Source organism: Telopea speciosissima, chromosome 9, assembly GCF_018873765.1.
Source record: "Telopea speciosissima isolate NSW1024214 ecotype Mountain lineage chromosome 9, Tspe_v1, whole genome shotgun sequence".
Taxonomy (NCBI): domain Eukaryota; kingdom Viridiplantae; phylum Streptophyta; class Magnoliopsida; order Proteales; family Proteaceae; genus Telopea; species Telopea speciosissima.
Genome location: NC_057924.1, coordinates 3,918,588 through 3,943,975, shown reverse-complemented (window position 1 = coordinate 3,943,975; position 25,388 = coordinate 3,918,588). Strand labels below are relative to the sequence as shown.

General features: G+C 38.4%; 1 protein-coding gene and 1 pseudogene across 1 annotated transcript; both read right to left on the bottom strand.

Moving 5' to 3' along the window:
- Window positions 1–4,744: 4,744 nt before the first annotated feature.
- Window positions 4,745–10,324, bottom strand: LOC122641138 (annotated as a pseudogene).
- Window positions 10,325–12,492: 2,168 nt separating this feature from the next.
- Window positions 12,493–20,857, bottom strand: LOC122641139 (upstream activation factor subunit UAF30). Its single transcript, XM_043834464.1, has 2 exons — window positions 20,591–20,857; window positions 12,493–12,809 (listed from the first exon to the last, which is right to left on the bottom strand). Exons 1-2 carry the CDS (start codon window positions 20,762–20,764, stop codon window positions 12,681–12,683), a joined length of 303 nt encoding a protein of 100 aa, XP_043690399.1. The 5' UTR covers window positions 20,765–20,857; the 3' UTR covers window positions 12,493–12,680.
- Window positions 20,858–25,388: the final 4,531 nt, after the last annotated feature.

Here is a 25,388-nt window from a genome sequence, read left to right as displayed (position 1 = left end):
CGATAAAGAGTAAGGTAAATCAGTTTTAGGTTAGTTTCTATCGGTTCAACCGGTCCGGTCTCATTTTTTAAACCCCTAGATAATCTAAAACTCATAACAACATGGCAAACACTTCCTCTTAGGCCCTATTGTTGATTTTTTTTTTTTTTTTTTTTTTTTTTTGTCTCTCTCTTTCTTTTAAACTCCCTTTATATAAAGAAGTAAAGTAAGACCCACTACTAACTCAATAATTAGATCATGTTGTTACCTACTCAATACTCACATAATCTCATTAACAAGTGGGGCACCTTTTTTTTAAGTGCCATAAAGCATAATATATATATATATTTAATCAACTTTATTTATTCTTCCTATGGGGGAGAGGGGGAATTAGTACTACCACCATAGACACTATTATTTCTTAGTCTTTGGATGATTCTGGTTTGGAGAGCTTTTAGTATGGGTCCATGGTCTTTGGTCATTGCAGCTTTGATCAGTTGTAGCTTTACATTGAAAAATTAGCAAAGTAAGACATGACAAAGACTAGAGGACTAAGGACTTTTTCTTTGCTTTTTTTTTTTTTTGTTTTTTTTTTTCTGATTTGGCTTTCATGTCATTATATGTTCAAAGATTTTAGAGCTTGGACTAAAAGTTGAGTAGGCTTACTCATATAATTCCATTTTTGAATTATGAGTATAGCGTGTCTGACTTGGTTGTCTTGGTCTGTTTCTAGGTTTTAAAAAAAAAAGGTATCGGTATCGCATCGACTATTTATGTATCGATGGTATCGATATGATTGGAGGGTAAAATAGTAAAAAACATCAGTGATATCGATATTCTTTTACGTTAGAATGGTCCGAATCAACCTGATATAGCGATCCTATCGATATCGATATTGGCCAAGATCGATACAATATCCGATATCATATACTAAACTTTGAAAGAGATTGAGTCAATAAATACGCCTCACTTGATAAGTGTCAACACTTTGACATTACAAGTCTTATTAGCGTTGCAGACACTCTTGGCCGTCGAACAAGTTGGGCTTTTGATCGATATGAATAAGGTAGAGGGTTCCCACGATGCTAGAGTGAGAAGCTGCACCAATTAGAGGGTAGGAGATTGTTTCTTTCAGTAGGGGACCCACACTTCGTTTGAGAAAAAAGAGTGTCAGTGTCGGTCTCATGACTCATTATGTGAGAGGGCGACAAATAGATTCATTCAATTGGTGGACCCACATTTTATTTGACAAGAGAGTATCAGTGCGGACCCTATGACTCATTATGTGAGAAGGCATGGTGTTTGTGGGGAAATTTTTTTTATTATTTTTTCCTATATGAATAATGGGTTTTCTTCCCCCATTACTATATACTTTATTATTTGCAACATGGTAGTACATGGGTTAGTCAATGTGATAGAGGACGAGGCAAGCATCTCATTGGTGCAATTCCATTATAAATGAGTAGAAAAAATGGCTAAAATTACAAAAGTTTCCATTTTTATTTTATATTCATCTCCATTTGATTTTGAAGGGGCGCTGTTCTCTGTGCCGCAGCGCAGGCTGCGCCCATGCACATGGGGGTGGGCGCAATGACCACCTTGCCCCCCTGAGTGGCAGGCCCATGTGCTTGGGCGTAGCCTGCACTGTGGCACAGAAAACATTCTCCCACTTTTGAATTAGAGTTGGAGCAACTTTCCAGCTTATTATGGACTAAAATTTGGCTACTAAGAAGTATGTGTGGTCCTCTATCATATGGACTCACATGTACTGTCAAATGGCAAATAGTGAAGTATTATACTTCTCTAAGCATACTGACGCCTAGAAGAACCCATAAATAATTAATAGAACTTGACGATTTAGACCCCTATGTAGCTAATATTTTCCAAAAAATACTAAACCAATATCACAATTTTTTAATTAAATGATATAAATGGATGGATCTATATGATAGAGGACCTCACAACCATCTCATTGACAAAATTCCAAATCGAATTATTAAATAGAAAATCTATGTAAAGTTTCATAAAATTACAAGAATTTAATCTCAAAAAGAAAATTTTCAAATCCTTCAAAAAAAAAAAAAAACAAAAAAGCTAGTGCATGTTGCTATCAAACAGTTAAACCCGTAAATTACCAAATAAAACCCAGAAAAGTGATTAGGTTTGAATTTTGACACCTTCATGATTCACCTGAATTAGGAGAGTTATCATTTAGGGGGGGGGGACACTAGATTTTGCTTATCTTATAGATATGATATGTAAGGTTTCAAGTTCTAGTGGGGGTACTTGAATTGGTATAGTTTTGATTTTATCTAAAATTTCTAAAACTAGGAAAAAGGAAAACCCAAGTCCCAATCCTTAGCTTTATCGTTTGACTACCAAAAATAAAATAAAATTTTGAGTCCCATAGTGAGTTGGAGAGAGAACTTTAAGCTATTTGCTTAGAGGGGTTACTGTTTATACATATTTCAAGGTTGGGAATGTCTGGATAAAAATTCTCTGTAGTACCGGTATTTGGCGGTGCATTGTAGTGCGGTCTTGAGAGCTCAATATGTGGAAGAAGCTTTATCCAACGGTGCAAGCTCGATGCAAAGCAGTTTTTTTTTTTTTATCTTCTTGTCTTCCTTCTTGAACTCGGCACCATTGGATGTCGCATCTTCCAGGTTTCGAACTCTCAGGCCCACACTGTAGTGCACTGCATAGGATTTTTTTCTGAGAATGTCTTGGCCAACGTAGTTAGTTCTAGGTTGGCTGCCAACGTACAACCTCTTATGCCAAAACCAATTCAACTGGAAATCTGATTTTGCTTTGTGTGGTCTTTAGGAACGTTTTCAGGGTTTGAGGAATTGGGATCAGATCAGTTGAATATGTTGGGGGTGGGTTTGTCTTGTATTTTGTCGCATGGGTTTGTGGGGTGATTTCAAAGGACTATTAAAATCCTGAAGAGTCCTAGGACTTAAGGCTTAGAGGAATCGGCCCAACTTACGTGTTATCTTCATTATTGGGACCTCAACGAACTGGGGGTCTATGCGGGGGTTAAAATTTTTGTAGGACTTTTATGGGATAATTCAGGAAATTCTTTTTTTGCCTATTATTGCTACGATTGGGGCTATTAGGATTATTGAAAATTCCTTGTAAATACATAGAGGTGTGTAGACACCTTGCCGAACAACATAAATCCTTGTGTTGCAGTTGTGAGTGATTGTTTTCTCTTTTTGTTTGTTGTGTTTTTGGAATGGTGAATAGGTTTCAGTTTCTAGAGAATCGGCCAAGAATGATCCCAATTCCATGTCGATTCAGATCAGGATTTTTGGCTGATTCTTGTTGATACTTGACCGATTCAGGTTAGGGGTGTCAATTGATCAGTTCAGACCAGTTACGGCCACATTGATCCAGTCTTTGGTCTCAAACTGGGCCAAATTGAAGCTGGTCCGATAAGGTGAGAAGATCTGTTTCAGTTGGTTTCGGTTTCAACCCTGTCGGTTTTTCATGGGATTCTATTGAATTTTCTATGAGTTTCAGTTGGTCCATTCGGTTGATTTCTACCGGTTTTCACAATGAGCTCAGACCAAAGCCAGCCCGACGGGGATTTGGTTTAATTTGATCCAGGTAAATCGGTCTATTACAGTCAATCCGGACAGTTCAGGCTGAAATTTAAGACCCCTAATGTGGATCGATTCAGGTCGGAATTGGTGGCGACTGATTCAAGTACCGATTCCGATCTCTAGAACCATGATGGTCTTGATGAATTTCGGTTTGTTAGGTCCATTTCAATGAATAGTTGACAAGAATTGGCATTGAGGGTGAAGACTGAATGGCTACTGTCGATATTAGTTAGAATAAAGTTGAACTCCTGTATTCTATAGAAGCCATTGTTATTAGATGTTAGAGTGAGCCGACGGGTGAATTGGACCAGATCTATGGCCAGTCCACGGTTCAACTGGTTCAATTTTTTGGGCCAGTCCAAACCATGATTCTTGATAACTATGATAGAGACTATTTTACCCTAATGATCATGAATCATTATTACAGGTCTTGGGATAACCCATTGCTCTGTGAATAAACATCCTATATTACCGGCATGATTTGGTGAAATATGAATAAATAAATCAAAATTAAAGAACTCATTATCACGGCCATTTTGATAAGCTTAACAGTCACCTCATTGTTTGGATAAATCACGTGTCAAATTTGAAAATGAAATTCAATCAAACTATCTCTCATGTATTGACATGCATCGCTATGTATATCCATGCACGCCTATGCTACTCTGATCACTACTATTGCTCTACTATAGTATTGCTTTCCAAAACTATGTTTGGGAAAAATTTTAAATATGAGAAGGAACCTTGGGTCTACCTCTCCATAGAATTTGGGCCTCATCTGATCTGCTAGATCATAGATATTTAGGCCACTTTGATAAGGTTTATCAAGTCTGTCCTGAAAACTTTTGTCCAAGTTACAAATGGGAAGAGATTTTCTAATCGGTTAAAAGTAGGAGGCATAATGACTTTTCGATGCACATAGGGACATTACGATAACTTCGTTTAATAGGAGGAGTATTAAATGTTTTTTCCATGATGGATGTCTCCAGACCACGATGTCCTTGGTCATAAACCAAAATACTTTTCTCCTTGTTTTATAAGGGGTTATATTTAACCACACATTACCCTGCGAAAATGAGGTCCAAAGGACTCCATATGATCATCTGATCAGATCCATTAAGTATCCATAAAGACCAGCAAATGTTCACCAGAGTGAGCCCACAAAATAGAACCTTATAAATTCCTCACAATTAGATCAGGTGGTCAAAGAATTGTCAAATATTTACAGTTACAGCCTAATCAATCAACATGATAAACTACAGGATACAAAAGGCCACCTTCTACCCCCCCTACTCCATATTCAGGCATGTACAGTTATGGATGAGTTCATGGAGGAAATACAGCTTCTGAAACGATCAAGAATCACATTCTGGCTTACCAACCTTGAATGGGAAGGAAGTGGCAGGCCGTCCTTGACACACTTATCATACTTATCCAAAGCTGAAACAATGTAGCTGAAATCCGGTCGTTTTGAAGGGTTTGATGACCAGCAGCGCTTTATGAGGTTCGCAAGTGTGGGCCGACAACTACCAGGCAATGGAGGCCTTTCATTCTGCCACAAGATGGAAAAAGTGCCAAAACACAGCTTTTTTTAAGTATCCAAATGGATATAGAACCCAAACCAGGCAAGATTTCTCAATGACTGAGGGAAGAGCATATATTGGATTCCAATGTATATGATTTGTATGTAGAAGTGTGCCATGTACTAAAGGTTCCCATGAAGGAGACTGTATGATCTAGGGCCAACCTGAGCTGATGAATTATAAATGGACTCTTCTAAACAGACATGATGGAACAAGATAACTCCTATCATTCAATCAATATGATATTTTTCCATAGTATATCTCCTAAGTCACTCCCTTATCTTCTAATCCAGGCAACAATCACGAACCTTGCTCTGAGAGTGAGAGAAAGACATGTGGAGATGTGAATCATGGCACAGCACATTACTAAATGTTGATTTTAAACTTTTGATCACCCTTCCCTTGAACCTGAACTGGTAGAGATTTCTTGAAAAGATTTTTCTGGACAGCACAGATATTTTTATTGGGTTTGGAGGTAATATAGCACAAAATTATGTTAAGTAATGCATATTTAGTGGTTCTTTGTCACTGGACTTCTCTGTTTCCCTTTTTTTTTTTTTTTACACAGTAAAAGACCATTCTGTAATCTTGTCACAAGGTTGCTAATGAATTCCATTCATTGAAAAAAAAAAAAAAAGGAAAAAGAAAAAAGATTGATGATAAATTCTGGTCCCTATCAAGCCTCAAACTAACATTTAAGAATGCTCTAGCACTTCAATACTACAACAACAACAACAACAAAAACAATATTAATAATATTGCAATCTTCAAGTTGTGACACATGCTATTTTGTGATTGAGCTTGGAATTGAAAAGCAGTGTAATGCAACCTGATGGAGACAGTACAGAGTTTCCATTCAAAGTGCATATATACATACATCAAATTCTAAGATATTAAGCATAACAGCTAAAAGCAAGAAACAGAAAATGAGTCCTCTTTTCTCCTTTTGAGACGCATACTCTCTGTAAATCTCTAGTTCCTTTTGCTATTTAGAAAATGACATAATTCAAGTGAATACATTGTTGCATAGATTGTTATTATGTTATATGATTTGTTTATGCATTTCTGTTAAGGCAAAATCCAACACTTTCTGAAACATAGTAAGAACCATACTTCTTCCCCACTTATTTTACTTCACATTATCCAAAACATTTTCTTGCTCAGACAGGTCACATTGCAGAATTTTTTGTATTTTCATTGGTAATGGACCATCCAAGTTGTAAGTTGGCAGTTGAGTTATTCAAATGCCAAGGCATATTGGCTTAATCAAAGATGAACACAGCTAGGAGAACATATTGTGGCTACTATACAACTTTACTCTCCTAAAATTTTCCTAACTGAAAATATGTTATTTAGGAAAAGAGCTACACACATGTCAAAATGAGCATGTACTACTTGGCTATGGATGGGTTCAGACGACGTCTACAGGGTGAGGTCCAGACTGTGTATGATATTAGATGATTTTTGCTGATGATAGAGGGATTATTGATGAGACTACTGGGGGCAAATGCCACGTTAGAATTAAAGAGAAACAGATTGAAGAAGATTTTTTTCGCATAGAATTAGAACTGGGTGGATTAAAGGGAAAGGAGCTTTTGGAGTTGAAAATAATGGCATTGCTTTAAGGAGTTTAATGTACACCATGATCATAGCTGAGAAGGGGATGTTGAGATGTATCAGTGGCAAGGCTCTGTGTGAAATTAATGGAAGTGGGAAACTTTGGAGAAGCACCAATTGGTGACAAGATGCAGAAAATCAATTGAGATAGTTTGGCCATTTGCAAAGAAGACTAATGAATGCACCACTGGCAGAAGTTATGAGGTAAAGATCAATGACTCTGATTGATTTGCAGAGAAAATGCATAAGCAATTGAGATATATATATATTTTTTTCGTTTTTACCTTTTCAACCACAGATGCTTTCTGTGGAATTATCTGATGGCTATCAAAACCAATTCTTAAACAAACCATACAGCCAAACAATATAACATATCAGGTCTAAGGAGTCTTACTAATCATCACACCGGATGAAACTTTTCATTTAGCAGCTCAGTCTGAATGAAAAGGCATCAGACCCGAGGTTAACAACCTTCATCTTAAAGAGTAAAGCACAGATTACTTCAATGAGGAACCAATTTCATCTTACCTATCACATTTTATAGATGATAATCTGGATAACCCCCCCCCCCCACCTCACACACACACACACACACACACTGCATACACATCACATGAATAGTTTGATATTCCCAATGGCCAACCTGTCACTAACACAGCGTTATTTCTCCAAATAGTCAAAAACCAAAAAGAAACAAAATTCTGCTTTGCCAAACCAATACAATCCAACAAACAAAGAGGCACAACTAAGGTTTGGTTATTTAAAAATATGGCTGCCTTCTCTGACACAGCAAATGCTGCTTGCACGGGTGTACTTTCCTGGTATATGGTTTCTCCTTAATCATCTCTGAGGCTATCCAATGGTAAGTTCCCATGTTACCTTTCGACGCTTGGCACTGTGTTTCCAGACATGAAGTACCAAAATCTGCCACTTTGACCCGCATCTCAACATTGAGGAGTAAGTTATTGGATTTGAGGTCCCTGTGGATCACCCCTTGGGAATGAAGATACTCCATTTTTCTGGAAATGTCAAGAGCTAATCTCAAAATTGTTTCAGTTGAAAGTGAGTGGCACCTTCTTGTTAAGATACATCCTAAGAGTTCCTTGTGACATGTACTCTGTGATGATGCAGAACACAGGAGGCTTTTTCCAAGCTGCAATGAACTGTTAAGAAAAGTGGAAAGGGTATAAGAAAAGTACAATGGGTGAGGTTTGGGGAAGACGATGGTCATTGGCTTGTTAAGGGTGTTATGCAAGGGTATAAGAGTCATTTCATGTCCAAAGTATACTCTACATCATCACTTAACGTTGAGTTCCTAACGGAATCTTATTTTTTTTAAATCGAGGGGGTGTACAAGGTGGTTATTGGAAACCTCGGGTTTATTATTGTTTTAGGCAAAGTACAGGGGGTGTACACGTAATTTTCCGTTCTAGATATGATTCTGTTACTAATGATCTATTAAGATACTTCTCATAGAAATATTGGTTAAATACATCATTTTACATAATTTATACAAAGTTTTCAATCAATGTTACAAATGTATTCCTGGTCATAGTTAAACTAATTCAGGCTGGATTGTATTTGCCAACTGGAATTATATCGCTTCATTTTGGAGTTCAATAGTTTTTGATACATGAGATATCACTTCAATATGGGTATATTTTTAGTCATGACTAATATGATAATGGATAGATAGAAATAATGTCATATTCGAAATTCCCCTAATACAAACTTAAAAAATTCACCCAATGAACCCAGTTCTATTACATACGCATATTTTGGTGATGATTTGAGATGAGTGCATTCTCAAAAAACAGGTTATGTCCTAACGTATTATACGAACCAAAATGAATGGTCTCATCCCAGGAGGCAGTCCAGCTGCAGCATAAATAATGGAATTTGATATCTTATAATAATTGTATGTATTATGTCTTAAGACATGCTAGGGTTATTAAAAATACAAAAAATTTCTTGCCAAAAATATTAAAGACAGTATTTGCACTTATAATTTCTAGTTGCCATCTTAAGCATTCATATTAGCAAGAAGCAAAAAAAATTACTTGTTGATCAGAGTAGTGGAATTTTTTTTTTTTTTTTTTTTTTGGGGAAGGGGGGGTGTGGGGGAGTAGAGAAATACATAACTATTTCATTGGTTTATCCCAACAATGATTACTCTATAAAATTCTTTTGATGTGTATCACAAAGCTTGAGAGTTACTAAGTTTTAAAGGAATCAAACTTCAGAATTAGATGCTCTGGACAAAGCTATACCAGTTATTACTGAGTAAAAGAAACTACATGTTGGTCAAGCTAAGGCAATACATAAAAAAATTATCCAGTCATTCAAATTCTTCATTAAGATGAATATAACTGATATCTTCGGAGAGCAGCAATGGCAAGCACAGCAACCTACTGAAAGTACTACAAAAAACAGAGAACGACGACTGAAGTTTTCATTTTGGCAGCTTCAGTAACCTCCATAATCAGTACAACATACCCTTCCCCACGCACACACACACACTATGATCAGTTACTGAAAGCACAGCAACCTAATATCTTCAGAGAGCAGCAATGACAAGCACAGCAACCTACTGCAAGTACTACAAAAATCAGCGAACGACGACTGATATTTTCATTTTGGCGGCTTCAGTAATCTCCATAACCAGTACAACATACCCCTTCCCACACACACACAATATGATCAGATACATGATACCTATACTCCCAAACTTTGTTACCCAAGGCATATGCTGGACAATGAGATCAGTCCATGTGGAAACCCCATTAAGCATTTCCAGACTAGTTATTTTGTATAGATGAAAGAAGCAATGGTTAGAAGCAGGACAACGTTGAGAATTTTCCTTATTGTTATGTTAGTATATTCTACAAAAGACAAACACTGTAACATAAGAAATTTTCAGAAAAAAAAAATCAAAATTTTCCCATTCTCTGGAATTGGAGTGAATTCTAACCTGAACAATATTGGGATGGAAAAGACAGGAAAGCAGGGCGACTTCAGAGAGTTGAACTGCTTCTCAAGCAAATCCCGGGTCTCCTCATCCTGAATTGGAATCCTCACCATCTTCACCGCAACTGCTCTCTGTTTGTAAATTCCCCGATAGATCCAACTGGGAGCACCAGAAGCAAATTTGTTGCCAATAAAGAGCTGGGAAAGATCGGCAGTCCATTCCTCCTGGTCCTGCTTTGATGCCTCCAAGGTCTCCAGATTTTCGGAATCCAATAGCATGGACCATGATTCCAGACTATCAAATCTTTTTCTATCCAAATCTTCTGTTTCCGAAGTCAGAGTCTTTGATGAGGTAAGAGATGGGAGGGGTTTACTCCTCTCCTTCCTCAGCCGGTGTGCTCGGAAAAATGATGCTGGCATTTTTCCTGAGGAACTTACAATTTAGTTCCTGGGAATGCTCCTGAAGAATTAATAGGAGCTTCTCATCCGGGAGATTGAATTGTTTCTAGCTGCTCTAGAAACATGGGTTTTGAAGGGAAAGAGAAGTGGGAGATGGGTATTCATGGCTTCTCAGAAAAATGGGGGGAAAAAATGTGAAGTGAAGATACCCATGTAAAAAACAGATATCGATCGATCGAGAGAGAGAGAGATTTATATCCTATCTTTAAAAAAATATAGTAATAAGGAAAGGAGAAGAAATCTAAATGGGTTTTGAGCAGAAGAGATGAACATTTTCAAAATTAAAATGAAAAGGGAGAAGAAGAGATTTGGAGGTTCTTCCTTCTACAGCCTTACTTATGAGAGGTGTTAGTAAGCAGTTTTGAGAAGTGTTTCCCCATGCACCATTCATCCATAAGGATTGAGAAGATGGAGGGGTGGGTAATGAATTAAAAGCAATTGGGTTCAGTGATCTCTTGTGATTGCATGGTTCGAAAGTGTGCGTTTATTACAGAAAGAAGCTTAGAAAGGGACAGAGAGAGAGAGAGAGAGAGAGGAAGTGAAGCACTTTTTAGTATTTATTGGAACCGAATCCTTAGCTTAACTTCTTCTGCATTCGTTGACTGATTCATCCATTAAAAAGGTTTTAGTGGGCAGAGTGGAAAAGGGAGGTAGGATCATAAGCCTTACACTCTGAGCTGTTACCTTTGCCATCACCGGCTTGCTTCTGCTGCAACTGATTCTGATTGATGCCCTTTTTGTTTTCATCGGGGCAGACGAAGATTCATCAAGGAACGAATGGAGGAGAAGGACGAACTGAGTAAGAGAAAGGAAAGAACCAGCAATTCCTCTTTTTTTTTGCCGTAATTCCTTCTCGCCTCTGTTATAATTAACTGCCGTTCTCCCATTGTTTTTTCTCCTAACGGTCTTCTTAAACAGTCAGCCACGTGGCACACCGCTATTGGGAAATAGATGGTGACATGGCAATATATTGGATAATCCAATCATGTCAAATGGAATAGAATATCCATAGGTACTAACTACTAACTACTGAGGAAAGAAAGAGTGCTAGGGGTTTTCAGACTTTACAGTTTAAACTGGTCCCCTGACTGGGCTGACTCCCCCAACTCACAAGGCCACAGGCCCACAACCTAATGTAAATAGGCTTGTCTTGTGGGCCGGGCTAACCTGACCCAGAAATCGGTGACCATATTGGTCACCGCCAATATCGTACCGATACAATACAGATTGGGAAGTATCAGCCCATATCGGACATAAATTTAAAAGAAAAGACACTCCTTGACTGATACGATACCGATACCTTGATCCATGTTTCTGATCATGCTTCAGGCTTGGTTTGGTTTGGTTTGGTTGTTTGGGTTGGAGGAAGATGCAAAGCCAGGGTCTCTCAAGTTGGGTTTGGGCTAAGGATGAATGTTTGTGTAAGCTTCTGGGTGACTTCTTGGGTTTAAAAACATGCTACCAATAGGATTATAATGTTTGAAATCTTGGACTTCTCACGCTTTGTACCTTAAAGATTCAAACACTTTTATTCTATTGATATTGGATTCTTTAATCACAATTTGTGTTGCAGCAGCTCTGGCCTCCAAGCTTCAAGTATATGCTTTCCAAATCCAACTTCAAACCTCAAACTTTTGCTTGAGATTTTCTTTACCTTAGTCTCCAATCACACATTGAGGTAGTTGGACCAAACCATGACACATGGTATCAAAGCTGGACCAGAGGCATTGGGGATGTGGGTCCCCCTTATGCGGGGGCCTCAGAGATTGAACATGGGCACTACAAGACCCACATGGAGGGATGCGGGTCCTACAAGACCCACATGGAGTTGAATATTCATGTGGTAGTTTTACTTTTATCATATCTTTTCATTAAAACTCTGATGCCAACAACAAAGAAATTCAACTGCAACATGCCTTTCACTCTTTTGTGCACAATGCATCAATTGAGCATGGTTATTAGGCTAATACATATTTCACACCCAACCCAATTTTGCAAAGTTGACAACATAAATACATACTATAGCAGATTTCAACCAAAGCAATTCATTTTATTCAGAATTGCCAGAACCAACTGAGACAACCAAAGTGAACTGAAACTAGGAAAAAAAAAAAAACCTTCAATGAAATCTGCCAGACAAACGGTTAGCATTCCCTTGCCCTCTCTCTTTTTTTGCCAAAACAAACAACGAAACTTGCAATTAATTATGAGACTAAACCACCTTCATCAAATTGGAAGGAAGGTTTTAATGTCAAAGTTCACCTACCTATGGTGGTACAACCATACAATCTCTTTTGTTGTTTGTCAGACCAGAAGACAATGTTCCTATAGCAGACTACAAGTTGGTACAGCTCTTTTTGCAGTAATTCCTACCAAAACACACCAAAAGGAAACAAAAAAGTTTCTATAGATGCTTCACTATGGATATGACCTGGGAAAATGAGGTATTTAAATATCATATTAAATACAATCATTTGGGTTCTTTAGGAAAGTGGAGCTTGATCAACATGGGGAGTTCAACCAATTCCACCTGAGCCTTACCCAACAAAATACTCCTCAACTTTTCATCACAATTAACCACATTCCTGTTGTTTGGATCCTGCAATGACCCGCACACATTCCTTGTTAAGGTTTCAGCAAGTTTTAATCAAGATATGTAAGATTCACAAGCCATGAAAGAAGTGCTATAGAAGAAAAAAAAACTGAATTGTAACATTTAGAGGCAATGGAATGCAAAGAGCAACTAAACTGGGCTCCTAAAAATTTGCACAGCAATCCAAATATCATGGGCTATGTTGGACAGTGTGCCAAATCAGAATTTCCATATATCATCAAGGATTAGTTATATACCATTTTTCATCAAGGGTTAGTTACAAAGAAAAATGAACACATGCAAAGTACAGAATTGATAAAGCCAAAACTCAATGTGAACCATAATTTATCGAGTTTGATTCATCAAAGATCAATTTGACCAAAGTTTTTCTGTCATATGCATGGTAGATTTTTTTCTTGACCTACCACGGAATCACAACTGGAGAGAATGGCAGTCCTAGTGAAACCATGAAGCCACAACAGGAGCTAACAGTCGAGCTGCAGTGCCAGAGGTAAATTGAAGCACTAAAGCTATAATAGAAAGGGCCATTACCCAGTGCTGGTCCCACCTATGCGGGTTCCGGGGGGGGGGGGGGGCGAGTTTGAAGTCGATCCTAATATCTAAATATTATAATCATTAAAGCTATAATAATAAATCTCAAATATCTCCGTACTTCAAAAGTTGGGACCAGGCATAGTTGAGTTTAGCTTATTTGAGTATCTTCATACTCCAAAATCCAACATTGCTTTCCAGAAAGTACGAAGATTACCTTTAAACAGCCCTGTTTTGGAAGGGCTTCCTACATGGGCCACCCTTCTATGCCATATGGACCAATGATGTGGCAATTCTGACCGTTGGATAGAGAGAATATTATTTTCATTAGCCACGTGTCAAAATTCAGAGCCTAGTTCAATCAAATACCCTCCCGTGTATTGGCATGCTTCCTCAGGTATGTCCATGCATGTCTATGTAATGCAAACCAGTTTCCAAAATGGAAAACTATCTCACAACAGGATCCAGAACAGAGAAGCAAAACCAGAATTTGGAGAAATTTAATAACAGAACTCAGGAATCTCAGAACAAGCCAAAACTTCATTCAAATAGTCTATTCTACTAACAGAATCAGTCTACAGAATTAGTGACAAGTCTGATCATAGCATAGAAGAATCTAGTGCCACTAGAAGAGAGAATAGCAGAACTAGAACCGGAACCAATTGACTAGAAATCTCATAACTGAAAACAGAATTTCAATAATAATGTAACAGAATCTCAAACCTCAGTTTAGAGTCAAAACAGAACAGCAGCTTGCATGCTATTGCAATCAGAAAAGAGTTGAACCTTGAACAAAAATCAGATGTGTCACAGAGCATAGAGAACAGAAAATTCTAGCCTGTGATCTAGATGAAAGATAGAAAGAGAGAGAACCAGGCTAGAAATCCACCTAAGCCCCACATGGAATCCACCAAGTACGCTACTGAATCCATAGTAGTAACCACAAAATCCACAACAGCCAAAGTTTAATGAAACCGAAAGCTATATTTTATAAATTTGTATGCCTAAATGGCTGGATATATATAATATATAAACTCTGAAAATTTGACTCCCAAGTCCTAACATGATTAGAAATAGCATAAACCAACTAAGAATCAAACTAGCTACTTAATTGACCAAAAAAATATTTAAAAAACCTCATTTCCTAACTAGGATTCCAACTTGAACAAAATAATAAAGTATATCCCGTATTCCTAACTCTTACCCTTATTCTAGGTCTCATTACAATGAAAACCATTGGACGAAACATCCACCATGTAAAGAACCCAACCCAAGGCTTTTCACTAAAATAAACCAACTGTAGTGATGTATCTGCATGAATTCACCTGTATAAAAAAAAAAAAAAAACCTTTACCTTAAGTATTAAAGTGACTTAAAAATAAAAAATTATCATCCTTCAATCTGAAATAAATTTCTGGCTTATCTCGAACAATAAAAATAAGAGCAAATTAAATGCATCTCCCCTCATGTTTAAACCAATTACAGAACCAATCCCCCCCCCCTCCGGTTGTTTGAACATTTACATGGACCTCCCCTGGACTATTGTGGGGCTTACAAGTAAGCCCTGTCCGTTAAGTTGAAACTGTTAGTTGAAGCAAAACATTCATAAATGGCCATATTACCCTTCATTAATGTACTTTTACCCTTTTACCCTTATGTTACAAAACCAAACCTTAATGTACTTTTACATTTTACCCTTATATTACAAAACCCTCTTTTTTCTCCGGCATTCTGCGAACCTCCACTGTCTCTCCGGCGATCTGTGAGGGAGGAGCTCCACTCTCCATTCCGGCGATCTCAAAAAGAAGCACCGCTTCATGGATCCGAACATCAGCTACTCAAGCAAAGCCTCTACAAGTGATAGAGAAGAAAAAGTGGAATGGGAAGAAGAAACCAGGTAGCAGCTGCCAACTCCCGACATCCCTCTGAGCTTGGAAGAACCAGAAATGGCTGCAGCATATTCCCTTCTTCTCCGGTAAGCCCCATCAGATTCTTCTTCTTCTTCTACCCATCCAAAACCATCTAAACCACTTCTCCTTTCCTTCTTCTATCTTCTTTTTGCCATGACCGAACCCTCTCTTCCCCTTTGATTATCATATCCTAAAAGCCCAATTGAAAACCCATTCCCATCTCTCAAGTCTCTAACCTCCTCTCTAACTTTCTCCCAACCGAAACCCAGAATTTGCCATGACCGAACCCTCTCTTAACCTTTGATTATCTTCTCCTAAAAGTCCAATCGAAAACCCATTCCCATCTTTCAAATCTCTACCCTTTTCTATACTTTGTAAAGTTTGCAGTTTTGAGGGAAAAAGGTTTACCCCTGTTTTGATTTTAGGGTTTTATTGGTTGATTTGAGTTGTAACTTTGGACACGAAGGTTATTCTTCCCAGGTAAAATAATACAGCGAATTCAGTTTGATTATATCCTTCTTTGTTCATTCTTCTTTTCTGTTACTCTATTTCTTCACTTTTTCTTTGAAGGGGACATGTTTCAGATGGATTTTAAACTGAAGTGGATTAAGTACGTGTTCCTTTACGCTTTTACTTTCTTGATATCGGGCAATTTTAGTGATGGATTTGTGGAAGACTAACTTCTGAAATGGTCTCTCTCACTCATCTTTTAAACTCGGAATGGGTTCAATACTGACCCAGGTACACCTTTTGCCAGAGAGTTGCTGGGCAATGGGAGGTCCGTTGGAAAATTCTATCTTCTTGACCTTCGCCGGAGATGGTATGTAGCAAACCCTATTTGAAAAACGATTTGGGGATTTTAGGCTTCGAGGATGCAATAAGGGTAAAAATGGTATTAAAATTTTATCATTTTAGTTCATGATATAATAAGGGTAAATATGTCTTACATTTCAAAACTAACACCTCACTAACACCGTCAGCCTTCATGAGTATGGATGTAATTGTTGAAACAACGAGGGGTTTTCTGTTATTGATTCAAACATGAGGGGAGGTGCATGTAATTTGCTCTAAAAACCCTTCTCATTGAAGAAGTGAGCAGGTCACAGGTATTACAGATTCAATGAACCTCTTCAACAGTAGGAACAGCATCGTGATTGTTCATGACTTTATGGTGATCATTGTTTAAGTCGTTCTCAGCCATGACTTCATCTTTCATGTGGTAGATTTGACCCTCAACTTTAAGTACATCATCTTAATATGTTGGATCAGTATCATGTTTGCCACTATCAGTAAGAATCTCGGATTGTTGCTCTGCCTTAAAATCTTCAAGTATTACCTCATCTTTGTCATCCTTCTCTGATTTCTTCATCTTTATCTCCAACTGTAGGCTCTAGCTCTTGAAGTGAAGGAAAATCTTCTGCCATGCAAAGAAATTGATTTTCAACTTGAATCATTGATTCCTCTACAACTATTGTTTCCTCTTCACCTTCACAATACAAATCAAGCTTGTGTAGGAAAATTTGATTCTCCTTTGCCGGCTCATCCAAAGTGATACGCTCCTCCTCTTTAACTATTTCCTTCATTTCTTCCTTTGACAGAGCAAAGTTGAGCTTAGCATGTGCTTTAAGATTGTTGTTGTCAGACTTCCAACACTCTCCAACTTGAAAATTGAACTTTATAGATGGCTGCTTTAAATTCTCTTCAACTCAGAAGGCCTTTTTGTAGTAATCTTGTTGAAGGGAGAGCTTCCTTCACATATGTTCTGGTAGGTACTTGTTCTTCAACTCATGCTTCATCTCTTCCCATTTCCTATGTTCATGTATTCTAACTCTAAGCCTCTCGCTTCATGGATTGCTCACCATTCTTTAGCATGAGCAGTCAACCACATGCAAACAAATCCAAGCTTCCTCTCCTCTGTCAGCTTGTACCAACCAAAATATTACTCTGTACAAGCTAATCAATCAACGAATAACAGTGGGTTCATTTGTCCAATAATGTTAGGAACTTCCGGCTTCACCTACTTTTCAAAGTAGATTTTGTTACTCCCTCTTTGCTCTTTTATAACAGAGACATCTTTGGCCAATTTCAAAACCATCTCAACCAGTTAGTTAATGGAGTTTTAAGGATTACCAATATTATTGTTCCAATTTTCACCATAGTTTGCCATAGCTTTGATACCAAATAATGCAAATCAGTTTCCAATCGGAAAACTAGCTCACAACAAGAACAAAAACAGAGAAGCAAAACCAGAAAACTGAAAGCTATATTTCATAAATATGTGTGGCTAAATGGCTGGCTACATACATACATACATACATATATACATGTATATACATATTAACCCTCAAAATCTGACTCCTAACATGTGACTAAAATAGCTTAAACCAACTAATAATCAAACTACTTACTTGATCAATAAAATACTTAAAACGACTTCTATTCTAACTAGGACTCCAACTTAAACTAAATAACAAAATAAATCCCGTATTTCTAACTCCCATTTAAGTGGTCTATTTGTTAGAAAGTTAGAGAAATCGACTCTCTCTCTCTCTCTCTCTCCATCCTCTTTTCACTCTTGTTATTTTCCTTCATTACTTGAGTTTAGGGGGTATACTTGTCAATACCCTTATTTGTTATTTATATGTATATTAGGGTCTCACGGTTTGATGATTTACCAGAACCATGAGTCCATCTCTTCTCTTTGTCTGGTGGTACAATTTGTCTCTCCGTCCTCTCCTTTTCTCTTCTTCTCTCTCTCACTCTCCTTTTCTCTTGGTACTGATAGCTAGTTTATGATATTGTTCAGGATATCAGAGCGGGCTGATCAGTGAGTGCTACATCATCTCCTCTTTCTGTTTTGAAAAGAGTTTCTTTCTTTTGTGGTGAGCAGCCACCTATGCAGTCGTATTATGTAATGGAACCCTAGTTAATATCATCTTGAAAAACTAGGGTTTCCGTTGCTGTTCATATTTGGATGTTGATGAAGGCAATCGAAGACTCACTATCCTCTCCTGCAGTTGCTGGAATTTATTGAAATCAGGCCCTCTGTCTTCCTCCTGCGCAGAAGTGTTTTCTCTCCACTCTCTTGTGATGGATTTTTATCCCTAGGCTGTAATGTAGTCCTAGGTTTGAATAGTCGAACTAGGAACCAAACCAGGATCTTTTATCAAAAGGTGAATCAGATTTAGGGTAAAACCAGGAGAACAATGGGGCGAGAAATTGTATGAGGCAACCAAGAGAACAATGGGAATCCAAATATATTAGGTTAGGGATGGGAGTAATAAATCATAGATTTTGTTTGCTAAATCAATTTTATCATCAGTCCACTCTTCCAATGTCACAAATAAAACCTTTGAAATATGTTTTCCGATAGTTGATGAAGAGAACCTTGAGATCAGATTGCTTGACTGTAGAACAGCAATGCAGAATTGGAGATGCAAAGAGAACCAAAACAAACCACCCCGGCTTCGCACCGCAAGGTGTCAATCATAGTTGTCAGGGCGATAGGCAAACGAAGGCGGTTGAGGGGTGAAAAAACTTAAGGCACCCCAAAACAAACCGTCTAGGGGACGCCTTAACAACCTTGGTGTCAATCGGATCGAATACTGAATCCGTCAAACTAACTACCCGGACTTCCCACGACAAGGTGTCGATCGGATCAAACACCGATCCCACCAGCCTTGGTCAAATACAAGACAAAAATCTTCAATGGAGAAGAAGAGCAACAAAAAGCTTTTCATTAATATCAAAAATCGTGTCTAATACTTGCTCCCCGTACAACCTTATACAAAAAACTAAAAAATAGACTCCTACACTAAAAGGAAAGGCCTAACCCAATACTTAACCTATCAGGTAACCAAAACTGACTAAGAAACTGAAATAGACTCAAAGCAGAATCCTAATCCAATCTAACTAAACACTTAAAAGAAAAACTACTAAAGTCACTTAAATTGAACCACTGGTTGAACCGGTTCAATTTAAGAACAAAAACACCAAAATAAAACTAAGTATGGAACTAAAACATTTAATCCCGTATGCAACCATATTACCCATACTTTAGGTCCATAAAAGTAACCTATTACATTGACAACCCATGGGATCAAAGGCCCAACATGTATAAAACCCAAACCTAAAATTATTCCTAATAACTTATTTCGGTGATGATTGATGAATCTGCACCAAGACTCTGTCATAAGCTTTATTCAGGTCAAAAAAGATCATATGGAGATCCTTCTTGCAATCTCTAAATCTTTCCATAAGTCTCCTAAATAAGTAAATTGTTTTTGTCGTGGATCTTCTTGTTGGTTGTCCGTAATAGTAGTTTCTTGTCTCAAGTGAGTTTCAATAACCCTCTCCCATAGTTTCATAGTATGACTCTTTAGTTTTATGCATCTATAGTAATTAAAACTCTTAGTATCACTTTTATTTTTGTAAATTAGAACCACAATGCTTCTCCTTCATTCATCTGGCATTTTCCTTGTGCTCATAATCTTATTAAACAGCTTGGTTGGCCAAGATAAACCACATAATTCTAAGCTCTTCGACACTTCTATTGGAACCTCATCTGAGCCTTGTGCCTTACCTACTTTTATCCTCCTCAAAGCTTCTTTAACTTCAGACACCTTAATTTTTTGTATATATCTACAACATTTGGTGTCTTGATGGATAATGCAATCTTCAGGGACACTATTACTCAAAGTGTTTTCATTTAGTAGACTGCAGAAATAATCTTTCCACTCCTTAATGTCCTCATCTCATATTAGTATTTTACCATCTTCACTTTTAATACATCTAACAGGGTCGAAATCTCCACTCTCCCCTTCCCTTCCCTCATTTTAGCTATCTTATAGTGAATGGAATGAGTTATTCTTTCATGGGCAATGATCTCCTTAAGGGAGAGCATAATCCCTTGGGGGTTTCACGGGCATCAATGAATAGAAGTTCCGCAATATTTCAAACTTGGACGAAGAAGGTTAAATTGCAAATACCATTGTCAAAAATAACTCCATTACAATTACGTTAAAAACATGAGAGCCAAAACACATATAGAACACTATAAAGTCTCACCATCTTTTGAACCTGCAAGCCGGACTGTTATAGTTCGGGAGAGAGTTAAATACGAATGATGTCATGCATAAGAACAGAGATATTAAAGGTGGAGGGAGAGAGATGGAGAGCAGATTGATGGAAAAGCTACGGCATTCAACCGTTCGTGGACTGGAAAACAAACGGTCATATCAACGCATCTCCAAATCGTACACTAGATGAGGAAAAAAATTACTTAGCAAATGAAATAGATAGATAGTTTGTGAGAGAGAATGGAACCTGGAGATGGTTGGTCTTGATGTAGGACCAGACGCGCATGAAACAACCCAAACGGGAGATCTGAGACTGACCCACGAACTCTCGAAGTGTCGAAGGTAGATTAACCAGGTCAATGAGATTCCCCACCTTCTTCGGGTTCGCTTGAAGGGCAATTTTGGCGCGCTGCGGCAGCATCTCTCTCCTCCCTTCTGCTTTCTGCAATTTGCGTCGGAGAACGTTGCCTCCCCTTTGGGTGTTTTTGTTTGTCTACACTCTACACTTTAGACGGCGAAAGGGGACCAGCCACGCACCTACAATGCTGCCAAACCTGGACGTCTGGGTGGGCTCCGAACTTGTCACGACTCACGACAGCCTGGTCTGGTCTGATCCAAAGACCTTGTGTGTGTGTTTTTTAATTTTGGGAACTGTGTTTTTTTATTTAAGCGGGGGCAGGCAAGAATCAGTGCTAATTTTGATCCGATTCAACCAGAATCGACAATCCAATTCCAATTCTTACTGGCAAAGCGTTTTACACTGAAGTTTGCTCACATCAAGGGTATCTCTGTTCAGGGGTGTCAATTGATCGGGCTCGATCGGGTCTAACCGGGCTTAATCAAGCTTGAAGACTGCACCGTGACTGTTTATTTAGATAATCGGGCCGGGCTCGGATGGACTCGGTATATAATTTCCCCTACTCTTTAAGGAAGTGAAGGACCTCACAGGCTATGTGAGAAAACTCTTCAAAGAAAGGGTCATAAGCATACCTCTCTTTTGAAGTTGGATTGGAATCAATTTTCTGATGGATCTCATCATTCATTCTATTTCTTTGTCAATTATATGTTCTTTCATGGGATGATGGAATCACAGTATCTCTACTCAAGAGGAAAAGAGAAAGGAAAAGAGTTAAATAAGCACTCTCTCTCTCTCTCTCTCTCTCTCTCTGTTTTCTAACTTTTCAGAATAGTAGTAAGGGCTGTAACCTGTGAAGGGGGAGGAAGGACCAAAAATGGAAAGGAAATAGCTAGGGTTAGGGTTAGTAGTAGTTTAAACTGAAGTACTGGGTAGTACAGAAACAACTAGTAGTAGCTGAGAGACATGGTCTGTGATAGCCTTTTGAACTTGCACTTTGATTGGATGGTCAGTTAACACCAGCATTTGCTAGAAGGGTAGGAGCGGCGCTGTAGTTACCGTAGCGGATAAAACTCCGCCTTTTTTATCTCTCTTTTACTTTTCATTTCGTTACCTTTCCTTTAGGAACTACAATTTAGATACTAAAGGGGTTCCTTGAGTGAATGGTTTTAGGTATCGGGTATCAGCTAGATCGGTGTCAAGTATCAGGTATCAGATCGGATACAGTTGGAATCGGTATAGTATTGGTCACATATGAGATGGTTTTGCCCTCAAAGATTATTTGAATGTATTTTGATAAGTATTCCTTTTGTCCTTATCATTTTCATATCGTTCACTAATCTTGTATAGGTCAGGTATCCTTTTCAAGTCCAATCCAACATTTAAATGTCATGACTTAAGAGATTCTTTCTTTACCGTGGATGAAAAGAAACTCAATTGTGCTTCGGGCAAAAGTTCCTGCATCATTCTCACAATAAGGGGACTGAAATGGCCAAATGCCCCCCCTTCTATTTGACGCATTGTAACCCCTCCCTATTATATGCGGCCGTGCATGAAAACTATCACCCCTCCAATATTGCTACTTTCCTTATTGTCAATGGAAGAAACCCAAGTTTATCGGCCAATTATAACAATTATAATGGATTAGTAACAACGGCAAGGGCAATCTGGCTAAGGATATATCCTATCCAGTCACTGGAGAAAACTGGCTGTGAGAACGTAGAAGTTCAGCTAGATGAATGTGGGCCTGGGCTCCTCCAAAATTTTGTCTCAGCAGTCATCTCCCATGCATGGTCAGAGTTCATGGTATCGGTCTAGACTGATCCGATACTGATCTAAATCGGCATGTATCGATTGGGGGTGGACAATTTTGCCCTTGTTTTGCTTCAAATACGGGATCGATCAAAATCAGTATCGGTGGGTGCCAATACTGATCTTATCAACCGATACGACCGATCTGAGACCCCGATACCTCAAACCAAGCTCTCATGGCCATCCTAATAACCAAATGATGAACAGGGGAACCGATATGATCATAGCCACTATATATGGGAGAAGTATAGTACACCTACAGTCGGGAGTAGATGCAAGGCATAATGTACAAAAGCCATGTACAGAATTAAGTATAGATTTAAGGTTCAGATTAATGAGTAAATTAATGACTAAACGGGAGCAGACATGGTTCCCCCCCCCCCCCCCCGCCAAAAAAAAAATTCTGTGGATCCAGACAATTTAAAATGGTTTCAGTCTCGATTTTTATTATCGATTTGAGATAATAAGTACAAAAATGGTCCTTAAAATTTTCAACGATTCTTAAACAGTTTCAATCTTAGTTTTAAATGGTTTCGATTTTGCTAATTTTGACCATTTGCATTACTTTTTAAATGAGAAAAATAACGCTACCTGGTTGCGTGGCCAAAGTGGCTCATGCAACTAGACACAATACCATCCATAGCCCCGTGGAAAGTACCACCCTAGCCCCATAAAAAAATTAAAAAAATGTTAAAATCCCACCCAGGTCAATGCTTGTGCATGCTCGTTCCCATTGGCCAGTACACACATATCTGCTCTAAAGGCCCAGGCAGTGTTCTCTTGCCTTTTTAAATTTATTTAGGCCTGTTTTGGTATGATTTCTATTTCAATTTCAGGGGGTAATTTCTATTTCTGAAAATGTTTGGTTTGATTTTTACATCTTATTTCAGTGAAATAGAAATCAAGTAAAATAGAAATTCTGAAATAGGTGAGGAGCTGTTTCAGAATTTCTATTTCATTTTATTTAACACTCTTGCTCTTGAATGAGCACATGATTAATTTCATGGGCAAAGTAGTAATTTCATGTTAAAAATAAAACACCACTCTTCTTCTCTAATGGTCTCACCACCGCCACCCCATTCCCACCATTGCCACCGCCACCACTACCACTACAACCCCGTTACCACCACCACTACTACCCCGCTACCACCACCACCACCACTACCCTGCCATCATCACCACTGCCGCTGCCACTACTACCGCCACCAGCACCACCTCCACCTCCACCGCCACCACCATTGCCATTGCCACCACCACCACCGCCACTACTTCCACCACCACCACCACCACCACACCGCCATCGCCACCGCCACCATCCTTCCTAAAGAAATATAGAGAATCGATTCTCAGAATTTGAATTATCAAATGGATTTTTTTTATTCCTAAAATATTTCATATTAATACAACTAAAACAATTTCAATTTTTTGACCAAAAATCTATTTGTTGACTATTTCAAGAAATCAATCCAAAATTGAAATAGAAATCATACCAAATCAGGCCTAAGTTTTGCCGAATTTTGAACAGAAATAGTTTCTAGCCCAATTCCTTGCCCTGGCCTGATATTCACATTCACACTTGACCCATTATAAAGAACATGCCTTTTTGTTCATTAAACAAAAAATGAAAAATGAACCCTATCCCGGAAAAGTGGTTCCTGCACCAATGCCCCAGCTAATGAGAGTGTGTATGCAAGCATCAAATCAAGCAGGAGTACCAACCAACGAGAGTGTGTATGTAAGCATCAAATCAAGAAGGGTGCAATCATCATTTTACAAGCCCCTGTTTCCCTCATCTGTTTCAAAATTTCAAGGATACTTTTGTCTATAAATAAGATAATGCGTCGTCTTCCTCTCTTATAACGAATTCTTCAAAACTTAAAGAGCTCTGCTATGGCGACTACCCTATTCCTCCATTGTCTGAAGCAAGTAACTCGATGTCCACGTTTCCTCCCTTCGACCAATTCTAGAAATTCTAGAACTCGATCCCCTAGGCCCCAATCGATTACAAAGTTGCCCTCAATCGTTGTTTCCGACAGTTTAGTTTTAGCAAGCGGTAAGCTAATCTATTTTTTCCATTCCCGTTTCAATATGTAGTAGTTATTTTTGTTTTAATTGTAGTGTTTGTTATTCCAGTCGGAATACCAAGTGTCCCTATTCCCGGCATGACCGAGAGTATTATGGTGGATTGAAAGCATGACAAAAAGAGGTTAGCATCGATATCCAAAACGAGGAGATCAGCGATGACACAGGGGTTACAATAAGCAAAGATGATAGCCTATAACTGTTGATTTAGTGAATAACCGTGAGGTCAATGTGATAAACATCACCAAGTACGATGTTGAAACCATACTGTCGGAGGACGTTGTTCATCTTATTTTGAGCAAGTAGATTTGAGGGGATTTGATCTAAGTTGTCGGTTTTTGCTATGTTCCGGGGGGATTTTGTTCTTCACTTCAATGTTTGGGTGTTTTTTTTCTGAGGTTCACTCAATGATAATGTGTTAAAAGGGTTTTTGCTATTTTCTACAGGAATCTCTGTTTCGTGAAGGGTTTTTACTATTTTCTACAGTTTTGGGTTGTAAATAGTTTGTTCAAAATGGGAATTTGATGTAGTTTTGGATTTGAATCTTTGTTTCGTGCCTGGTTATTCAGTGTAGAATTGTAGGACTTGTTTAAGGAGTGTCGACCTCCTGGTTTAAATGTTTTTTATACTTTGTAGCATGATGCCAGTGGAGTGACGCCGACGGTGAGGGCTGCTTTGGAGTCGTGGGTGAGAGTTGGGAGGGCGACGGTTCCAGGCAGAGTTTTGGGGGAAGATGAGGACATTTTGGGGATAATATCTACTCACAAGGGCATTGTGGTAATTATGAGTCGATAGT

Coding starts and splice junctions, on each gene's coding strand:
- LOC122641139 (XM_043834464.1), bottom strand. CDS start 20,764: ATGCTGCCGCAGCGCGCCAAAATTGCCCTTCAAGCGAACCCGAAGAAG. Junction 12,810..20,590: donor TCAAGACCAACCATCTCCAG/GTTCCATTCTCT, acceptor GGGTCATTGCAG/GATCCAAACAACAGGAATGT.